This window comes from Orycteropus afer, unplaced genomic scaffold (genome assembly GCF_000298275.1).
Source record: "Orycteropus afer afer isolate SDZICR_OR568_19922 unplaced genomic scaffold, OryAfe1.0 scaffold00752, whole genome shotgun sequence".
NCBI lineage: Eukaryota > Metazoa > Chordata > Mammalia > Tubulidentata > Orycteropodidae > Orycteropus > Orycteropus afer.
The window spans coordinates 315,541-326,077 of NW_006922339.1; the positions used below are offsets into that span (position 1 = coordinate 315,541).

Genomic DNA, 10,537 nt, shown 5'->3' on the forward strand with positions numbered 1-10,537 from the left:
TCCTACTTCCGTAGTGATACTGCCTCGGAAACCCAAGGAGGGGTCGCTATGAGTCGGGGCCGACTCGACGGCACACAACAACAACAACAACATATGAAGGTGGGAACATGACAGAATGGGACTCAAAACTGGTGAAATGTTTAAGTTGAGGAAACAGTGGACAATTGAGTTGGATTGAAATTCCAGCAATTCCCCACAATTTAATGATCATTTAAAAACTTAATGATTTAGTGATGGGAAGCCTACCATACCACCATCTGAGGAAGTAGGCTCAGCTTAATTTCAGTAAATATTCATGTTTCTTCTTAAACTTCTCACTCTACTAGGAGCAGATGTAGATGTTTCATGGAGCTAATAAAACTTATATTTAAGAGCTCTTTGCTTGCACAGGTGCCTTGCAAGGTGTCGGGGATGGCCCTAGGAATAGAATCACATGGTCATGTATTTTTGTAAAAAATTTTAAGTAGCTTATTTAAACCACAATTGATTAAGACCACTGCTTCTCTCTATTCTGACTTGTTCTATCACACTTTCCTTTGAGTTGGTTGACATTAGAATGGCTATGGGAATTCTGGGAACTGGCTAAGGGAAAATTCTATAGGAGTGGCATTTAATTAGGAATCTGTGTGGTATATTTGTGTGGTTTGCAGTCACGTCTGTATCTGGCTAAGTTACTGCAACACCAGCAATGGTTTCTAGTAATATTCCTGCCACCTGCCATGCTGACACAAACATCAGGAACAAAGTAGTTAAAGAGTTAATCAATTCAAAGAATATTTAAAATTAAATCATTGCACATGTATATACATATGCACAACTAACTTAAATGTACTGAAATCACATAGCTCATATATGAAGTAAACATGTTAATAGTTTTTTTTTCTAAAATTTAACAATCCAAAAATTTGAATGATAGTAATCAATAATGAGTGGTGGAATGGAAAGACACTTTTCTAAACTATTAAAAATAAAAATCAATTTTCAATCAACTATGCTAACAGAGTGAATTACCTTTCTATTCTGGCTATAGAAAATATAGAATTTCACCATATATAAAATTAGAAAGAAGTTTATAGGTTAAAAAAGTAATTAAAAAGCTTTTTTTCATATGGACATGCCAGCATAAAAAAAAAAATGTTACTTTTCTAAATATTTTGCTATTTGAGGTAGTTGTCAACTTTTTGAATTTTTGATTTGCCTTGACATATTTCTATTCCAGATAAACTAATCATTTTATATCCCATTTTGCATTCATAATGATACAGTCTTTAAGAAGGACACTTGAAATGAGATAAGGTGTGGACCCCGTAAAATTTTGATCTGCCTCTACACAGGAGGCTGTGGAGAGGTAGACTTGTTCAAATGTCTTGATCACAGAATTTCTTGGGCTAAGACTACAGGCTTTTGGAAGCTTCAGCCATCCCTTGCCAGTGAACACAACCGATTTCCTGAGGTCTGCCTCATTTAGTGCAAGGAGCTCTGATGGCGTACTGGTTAAGGTGTTTGGCTGTTAACCAAAAGGTCAGTGGTTCAAATCCAACAGCCACTCCATGGAAGAAAGAAAAAGTAGTCTGCTTCCATAAAGATTTACAGTCTTGGAAACACAATGGGGGTCGCTATGAGTTGGAATCTACTCAATGGCAATGAATTTGGTTATGGTTTGCTGTCCTTGTTTAGTATATTTTATATGGTAGAAGCTATTCTGTCTTTCTAAGCCTTTCAACTATGACTGGATGATGAATCAGACTGGGTCAAGTAGTCTCCCTCAAATCCTAACCAGAAAGCATTTGCACCTAGTCTCTGGATGCTCTCTATCAGACCTCATCTTCATGTTGATACCACCACCACTGGATGTGTTGGGATGAAACAGGAGAAGGAATTCTAATTGGTTTCTTGGTCTCTGGGGTCAGCAAGGATAAATACAGACCCTTCTTCTTGTCTGACTGCAAGGTCTGAAACATAACTTGTCACATTCCTTTTTGTCATGATGCATAAATAAACCAGAGACGATCAAGGGAGGGAACTTGGTGTCCCTGGTTAACCAACACTGCAGCAATGGAGACAGTTTCAGGGATTCTCCTAAGGCTGTCTTCCTTTATTTCTCTCTCTCTCCTCTGCTTAACATATGAAGCTATCTGGCACAGTATCAACTCTGTCCAGCTGGGTTCTCACAAATACCTGGTTTCCTTCAGCAAGTCTCCTCTAGAGTACTTGCTGTTTAGATTTTTTTCAGTGTTGTCTACAGAAAGTTGCCATTGTGAAGCCCAGTTGTCATGGATAGGCTTGACAAGGGAGATTTTCTGCAAAGGGCTCAAGATCAAAGCAACATCTTGCCTTGAAAGATAGGAGTACGAAGGAGGAGGAAACCTCTTGGCATTCAAATCCAGTTGCACAGGTCAGAGGCTGCGTCCCAGTTGGGAATGGGTACTCACCTTCTCTCTTGTGCTTTGCTCCAGGTCCAAGGGTAGCCTCTATAACCTCAGGGAAGATTTTAACCAGAGCTTATCCTAGTAATAGGATTTTTGTGTGCTAAATACACAATGTATATGATATATTCTCTCATTTTGATTCACACACACAAAAAAAGAATATCAGGAGTATTATTATATCCAAATAGCAGTAAAAGATACTGAGGCTAAATGATATGGTCCAGGTCACAAAGCTAGTAATTAGAAGAATCTAGACCAGGCCTTTAAACCAGTTCTCAGTTCAGGCATGGCTGATGAAGTAAAACCAGAAGCGACTTGAATTTGTAAAATGTGAGCAAACCAGAATGACAATTGGAATGGGAAAAATTACAGGTTGATGTCCTGTTAGTGTATGCACTGCAGAGCAACCAAATTTCCTGATTAGCACAGTCAGAAACAATGGTGCCAGTCTCAAAGATTGCCAACGGTACCACTTTGAATGTGTGTCACTCTCCATAGCCCTGCCAATAATCCCACTTCCCCTGCATCAGGCTCCTGAAAGGGCTTACCACATCTCTTCCAAGTCTCCCATTTCAGGGCTTTGACTTATAATGTTTCCCACTTGGATTATCATTGTGCTTCATTTAAATTTTTAAAATTGGGGTCTGTTCCAAATTTGCTTCATCAGCCATGACTGAACTGGTTAGAACTGGTTTGAAGGTCCGATTCTAACGTAAGTCCTAAAGAAATTCTCTGTCTGGAGGGAAAGTGACTATAATTCCCGAACATGAAAGGGGAGCTTAAATACTGAAAAATAAGGAGTTTTAAGTGCTTTTGTGAGCAACCAAATGGTGCTGTCATGTAAGCAGTACTCTGTATTTCAGCTTTTACCAATTCAGGCTTAATTCTTTTAAAGCACTGAGGCTTTGGCTAACAATAAAATTACCAAGAATGTGTAAAGTCTTTGGCTGTTTGCCAAGCGATTTTCCATCTATTAAACTATTTAAATCGTTCAACAACACTCTGAAGTGTATTGTTATATTACCCATTTTATAGATGGGCAAACTGAGGACCTTGACAAAGTACAGAAATTTCCCCAAGATGACACAGTAAATTGCTGATGGAACTCTAACCCATTCTTCTGACTCAGCCCAGTGGTCTCCTTAACACAGTCCAGCTGTGTAACATAAAAAGCTACTCTTTCTTCCTGTTGGTGCTATAATTCAAATTCATTATTTTTTCAGTACATATGCTAAGGCAAACAGGGAGACAGAAAACTAAATGCAGTTTCAAATGAATCAGTTTGAAATTTATCTCCCCAAGGGGAGAGTAAGGGAAAAATTGTTAGACTGTGTAAAAGTTAAATATCTACGTTTTCCTGAATTCTCAGTTGGTCCCTCACTTGGAGTTGACTATTTAGATATGATATGGCAAAGACCATGACCAAAACCCCATCCGTATTGGAGAGAAGCCAAGGATAGCATGTGCATGGTCACATGAGTGAAGAGAAACAGAGACAGAGAAAGAATGAGAGTTGGGGGAGGAGGGTCAAGTCCATGGCCAGTCCATGTCCAGTGACTATCTGGCCAGTCTGAAAGAGCCAGAGGAAGGACAGTAAGGTAAACTATAAGCCACGAGATGAGCAGGTAACCTGAGGCCAACCTTTAAGAAATACCAGGACAGGACACCAAAGTGGAGGGCCGAAAAAGAAGTGGAACAAAGGGCTAGCAGAACAAAGATAGGAGGTCAAACAGGAGGTACGCAGATGAAAAGCAGGGCATGGGTGAATTCAGAAGAAATTTGCCAGATGCTGGGTCTTGGCTCTGGAATCCCTTTCATGAGCAGACTCTCTGCAACCTCAGCTGGGAGTCTTACCTTATAGAGGGGAGGGGGGATAGGCAAGGGAGAATTTCAGTTCCTTTTCCTGTGGAGTGATCTCTCTGACCTTGGGTTTCAGAGTCTGGGGCTGGAAATCAGCATACTTGGGTTCTAGGTTGAAAACCACCACTGCAACCTATGTGACTTAAGAAAGTTCATATACTCCCAGGGTGGTAGTAGGGTAATAATGAATTTTAAAAGTCAAAGCAGCACTCTGAACCTTGCTATACCTTTGCCGGGGTTATAATATGGCTCAAGTTAGATATCTGAGTTAAACTCACATAATTTTCAAAGTAATGATAATAATAATAATAGCAATATTAACCCTTACTTAGCACATACTGTGTTACTAGAACTTAATATTTGTGAGACACTTAGAATAACCCTGACAACAATCTATGAAATTGGTACTACTACTGTCTCCATATTGCAGAGAAAATCAAAGCATCTATATGTTAAGTAACTTACCCAAGGTCATACAATACGTAGTAGATGGACATTGCAAGTCCAGGAAGTCTGATTTCAGAGCCTGTGATCTTAAACACTATGTGATACCACCTCTTGCTAAAAGATAAAAATAACCAATAACCCAAGTCTCATCCCTGTTCTCAGGGCCTGGTAACATGAAGCACTTTTATAACCATAGTTAGCTGAAATGAAAACCAAAGTGGAAAATTTCCAGATTTATAAGGCAAGTAAATTAGAGGATGAATAATCATTCTATACATGCCTAAATAAATAATTAAAATAATAAAAACAAAAACTTCAAAAAGAATTTGAGACAGAACGCCATTTGGTGGTAAGCTTCCTAATGTGTTTAAAATAAAATTCAATTTATAAGAAAGAGCTAATATTCAACTTTTTAGGTCAATGGTTGCTTTATTCTAGGTCTTCCTTTATTACAAATATGAAGTTATATTCTTGACAGGATATCAAGGCCTATGTCATAGATTTTTACAGAAATGGTCCTAGTGGAGCATGCCTCTTTATATCCAAACCATGTATGGTGTCCTCCCATGCTTTTTCTAGGTTTGGCCAGCTTTAGAGCTACACTTTGTCCATAGCATTATCATCACTCCCTCAGCATTGCTGCTACAGATTGGGGAAGTTGAGGTACAAAGCAAGGAAAGGACTTGACCAAAGATAAAGATAATCTCTCAGAGCTTTTAAAAGAATAAAATCATCATCCAGTCCAACTCATTCCTTTAAAAATAAGAAATAGAGGCTCATAGAAGGTGACTTGTCCAAGGCCACACAAGCTACATACATATGGTCAAGCTGACCCAGGAAATCAAGTGTCTGGGCTTTAATATCTACAGCAACATAGGTCTTTGGACAGAGCATTGGGCCCCAAGGGAGGAACCATATCACACAAACTCTAGTCTAATGATCCTTCTGTCTTTTCTTGATTTGAGAACAATGCCCAATTGATCACTTAAGATAGCCAAGAAATCCATAAAACACACTGATTACAATAATTTTTCAGTGACTGTGAAACTTGGGAGACCAAAGAATAGGAGAGGAAAAAACTCAACTAAAGTTTCATGATGATAAAGATGGCAATATTAATCTATGGGCCTTTCCTTACTGTGTCAATTAAATTGCTCATTAATATAGGTCATAAATAGTATATTTCACAGACTAAATAAATTGCTATCTTTATGGCTTGAAGTACAAACAGTGGTTAATAAATGATTTTGCAAATCATTCTTAAGTCCTAACATGTTTATATGACTTTAATTTATACGAAGGAGAAAAGCCTTGGTTTCTTTTTTATTTCTAACTTACTATGTGAAGCTGAGCAAGTGATTTAACTACTCCGGGTTTCAAATGATTAGTCAATAAAACAAAGGGACAGGACTTAAATCTGAAAACACACAGAAGCATGAGAAGAACTCTGAATGAAATCACAATGGAGATGCAAGGACCTAGCATCTTGTCAACTGTCTGGCTGCAGGCCTATACTTCACCTCTTTCTTTATCTAGGTAAATGGAGAAAGCACATCTGTCTCAAAAGATTTGGTAATCATAAGGAATATATTCAAAGTGTCGAGTACAGTAACTGACCCACACGAGTGCTCGATAAAGAAAATCATAATGATTCATTCATTCCACAAGTATTTCCTGAACCTCTGCTATGTGTCAGTCATTCTAGGTACCAAGAATAATGTGTTGAACAAAACAGACAAAAATCTCTGCCTTGTCTAGCTTGACATTCTAGTGCATGGTGATCCATAACTCTAACATTCAAGGAGCTATCTGCCTGATGCTCAGGAAAGTCTCCCTTTCTCAGTTTCTCTATAGAGAATCCAGAGCAAGTTGCTCCTGTATATTCCATCCTTGGCTGGGTAGGTTCTTATCTGCTTAAGAGGAGGTGTCAGCCCTTCACTCCGATTGGCTCTCCTTGGCTTCTCTCAGATTCCTTGGATGGTGCTAAGTTAACATGCTGGGCTGCTAACTGAAAGGTTGAAGGTTCAAGTTCCCTAAAGGCACCTCAGGAGAAACACCTGGTGATGTACTTCTGAATATTAGCCATTGAAAGCCCTACAGAGCACCGTTCTACTCTGACACACAGGGGTTACCATGAGTCAGAATCAATTTGATGACAACTGGTTATGCAGGCCTCTCCCATCACTAGCCCAGAATGGTGTCCACTAGGGAGGGGCAGAAACCAGCCTGGGCTTCACACTTCTCTTCTACCTTAGCTGCTTTTCCCATCTCCCATGCTAGAACTGTCCCCAAACCTAAACCAGAGCCTTGAGAACCCTCCAGGAAGGCCAAGTTTACTTCACGGCATTACCTCATATATCCCACCAGAGGTCGCCCTCCCACACAAGCCCAAGCAAACAGACCCGGGCTTTGCCTCCTTGGCAGCAGTGACATTATTTTCTTTCTCTATTTTTATCTATTAAAAAGATTTCTTCACAGCCATAACTTAGATCTCTACACTAAAATGGAGCAACAGGAAGATATAATGGTGCATTTCATTTATGAATGACCTATAATAAATTACTCTGAAGTGTCCCGAGTGCCAGAAGACAGAACGCTTTGTCTGCCCACGGACTGTATTTCACATACTTTAATTTAGCTGACACATAAAACTCATTTGACATTTTGCAGGTATTTGTGGAGGGGTGAGGAGGCTTCTGGAGGGGACAACTGCAGAGCTGGACAGGGAGTGAGGGGCAGCGGGCAGAGGAAAGGATATTTGGTTCTTGTTGAGGGTTAAGGTATGGAGCCTGGGTAACCCTGGCAACATGAGGTCGTCCCCGAGCAGATTGTTGTCCAAGATGAGCTCCTCCAGGCTCTGGAACGCGCTCAGTCCTTCCAGTGACCTGCAATGACAAAGGCAACAGGAAAAATGATCCTGCACTAAATCAGGGAGGCCATTATGAGCCGAAATAAATATTTTAACCTTCCCTTTCAGGACTGGGAATAGTTTGGGCTTGGTGCCTGTCAGCAAAGTGAATGACAAGAATTAGTAGCGGGGAGCTGGGGCGGGGGCGGCGGGGGAGAAGGGGCCGCTGGCACTCACCGCATCCTTCACGCATTGCCAACATGAAGGATGAGGGTCACTTAGTGAGTAGCCAGGATCCAAAACAAAGGGCTTCAGATACGGCCTGCAGGATAAATTTGTCAATGTCTTGTGCCTTGAGGCACCCAGCCTCGGCTGACCCTAACCTCCATTCCCAAGATAAATAACTCTGTCACAGTTCACCTTCATTCCCTGGACACAAATTTAAGCTGTCATCCATCATTCCTGCCCAGAAATATCATACCCCTCTTACAATAATAAATATAACTTCAAGTATCATTTCTTAGCGGTTCTCCTCTGCACAGTGCTAGGAAATCGCAGGGAAGGCTCCCTTTCTCTGTGTTCACAGCCTCTGACTTTTCCTCTCTGCTTTTTTCTCTACTAATCACTTCATTTGCTTCTGCTCCGTGTCTCTGTGGCAGCTCAACAGGAAAGGCATCTGCAGAATTGCATAATCACTCTAGTCTGAGAGAGCTTTTTGCTTTTTCTTCCATTCTTTCTTTTTATTTACTTATTTTTGTTTTTTGTTGTTTTGAGGAGGGAGAGTGGGGTGGGGAATTTCTCCCTCAGAGCACCTGACTTGAAATCACCATTTTCAATTCATGAGAAGTGGGTTTCTAACTTTTACTTTGAAAGAAGTGCAGAGAACAAACAGTCTTGTGAATGTTGAGTCAGTAAATAAATAGGCATCTGAAACGATTAAGTACCCGGCTCAGGGAAAAAATATATCAGAAAGGGAAGAATGGCCTTGCCTATACACTTGGCTGAAAGTTAACTCTTAATTTCAAGGACTCTCATGAGTGCTGGAGGTGGAGGAGGTGAGGGCAGTTGTGTGCACACGTGCTTTCACAAGCACATGCAGACATTAATTAAAACAAGCCGCCGGCCGAGGGACTTACACAGAGACACACACTCCCAGCTCGTTCACCTGCCAGACCCAGGAGATGTGCTGAGCTTGCACAGGCTGACAGCTGAGCTACAGTGTGGACCAGAGGGAGGGCATGCATGGGAGCGCCTGGTTATTTTATAAAATGCTGTGAGGAATCAGGGGGATGTAATGCAAGTTACTTATTCTTTTACTGATAATGCTTACATTAAAGACCCTTGTGCTTGCGTGTGCAATGTCTGCACATCTGTTGTGAGTGTGAACTTTAGCACCAGAGCTTTCCCAAGGCATCAATATCTCTCTGGTGGGACCTCTGCCAAGAGGACTCCAAAATAGGGAGTCAACCCTTGAGAGGTGTAAAATGCGTTGTGGATATGTAATTAAATCCGCAGATTTCACTGGGCCCACAGCCCTGCCTGCATGCCCCATTCATGCCAGATCATCAGGATGGGCCCACCCAGGCACGTAGCACCCAGGAAATGCCTGCTCCTGCAGCCAAGACTATTTGTCCCATAGTAAGAGCATAATACTGTATACATTGTGGGTAAAGACCCCAAGGGTTCTCCTATTTTAATTCCTTCTCCTCCTTTCTCTTTTTCCTCGGGGTCCAGAGAAGCAAAATAAAACTTACGCATCCCAGAGCAAGAAAGCTGGGATTTTATCTCAGCCCCACCATTTACTTGCCTTGTCAATGTGGGCATATCAATAACTGATCTAAGCTCCCTTGCTCTGTGTCCTTTCGGCTTATAAGGCTAACAAGTTACAAGCATCTTGTCTTGCACACAATAGGATTTTAGTAAAATGCTGGTTTCTTTCTTTTCCTTCCTCCTTTCATTCACTGTTTTTTCCAGAGGCTCTAGGGGGTGTGCTCCAGGGGTGACAGATGAACAAATCCACAGAGGTGTGTGCAGTGTATCTGGATTCTGCAGGGAACTTTCTGCCTGTTTTTGAAGTTTCTTCTACCATCAGGGGTTAATTAGTGATGATCCAAACATCCTATTCAGGACCAAGCTACTGTTTACTACAAGGGGAGTTGAGGCCACCTCCCCTCAGGGAGCCTTCTGGGCGGCTAATAAGTCCTTTGTGCTGAAACATCAGTTGGGCTCTGGTCAAAGACAGCATCCAAATACACATTGTTCCCAAGTTATGTTATGCAAATATAATACTCTTATCATGAGAATCAGCAAATGGTTGGCAACTGGCAGGCAGAAGAAAGCTCCCTTCCAAAAGTGCTCCAGGGGAGGCATAAAACAAAATGACACTGCTTGAAAAGGGACAAAGCCTGGGAACACTAGAGGGAGTGCCCACCAAGACAGTCTTTCTGGCGGGCAGCGCGGTCGCTGGGCAGAGCGCAGTGCTGGAGTGAGACTTCAGATAGGAGTCGGGCAAATCAGGCTGAAACCCCAGCATCTGTCTGGTTTTGAGAGGTTTTTTTTGGGGGGGAGGTGGCGGCACATAATATTAGTTGCTCTGTTAAAAGGGACCTGTGTTACATGGGACATTGCTAATTAATCATTTCCTGTTGTCATGTCATCAGTGTGATAGGTACTTGGTAATTTCATCAGCTAAATTCAGAGCTGAGGGATTGGGGACAAGAGGCAAAGAACCAGTAAAGCAGACTGGAGAGAGAAGACAGGATTGGTGGGCTTGGCTGGTCATTGGAGGCCATTACACATCAACCTAGGAGACTGTTTTATTCCATTACTTAATTTTTCTTTCTTTTTTTTTTTTTTTTTACTTTTGTTTTCCAGGAAGGAGTATCAATCTTCATATCTCTATATACAAGATGCTTGCAAATACGTATGTGTCATTAAATAAAATGACGATGCA

At 41.2% G+C, this 10,537-nt stretch overlaps 1 protein-coding gene across 1 annotated transcript in view; it reads right to left on the reverse strand.

The window, feature by feature from the left end:
* Positions 1-7,826, reverse strand: part of LRMDA (leucine rich melanocyte differentiation associated) — a 41,685-nt gene extending 33,859 nt beyond the window's left edge. The window contains exons 1-2 of the mRNA XM_007957500.1: positions 7,822-7,826; positions 7,495-7,621 (exon numbers count right to left, since the gene is read on the reverse strand). Coding sequence (XP_007955691.1) covers positions 7,495-7,621; positions 7,822-7,826 — 132 coding nt within the window. The remainder of the gene's footprint in view (positions 1-7,494; positions 7,622-7,821) is intronic.
* Between the last annotated feature and the right edge of the window lie 2,711 nt (positions 7,827-10,537).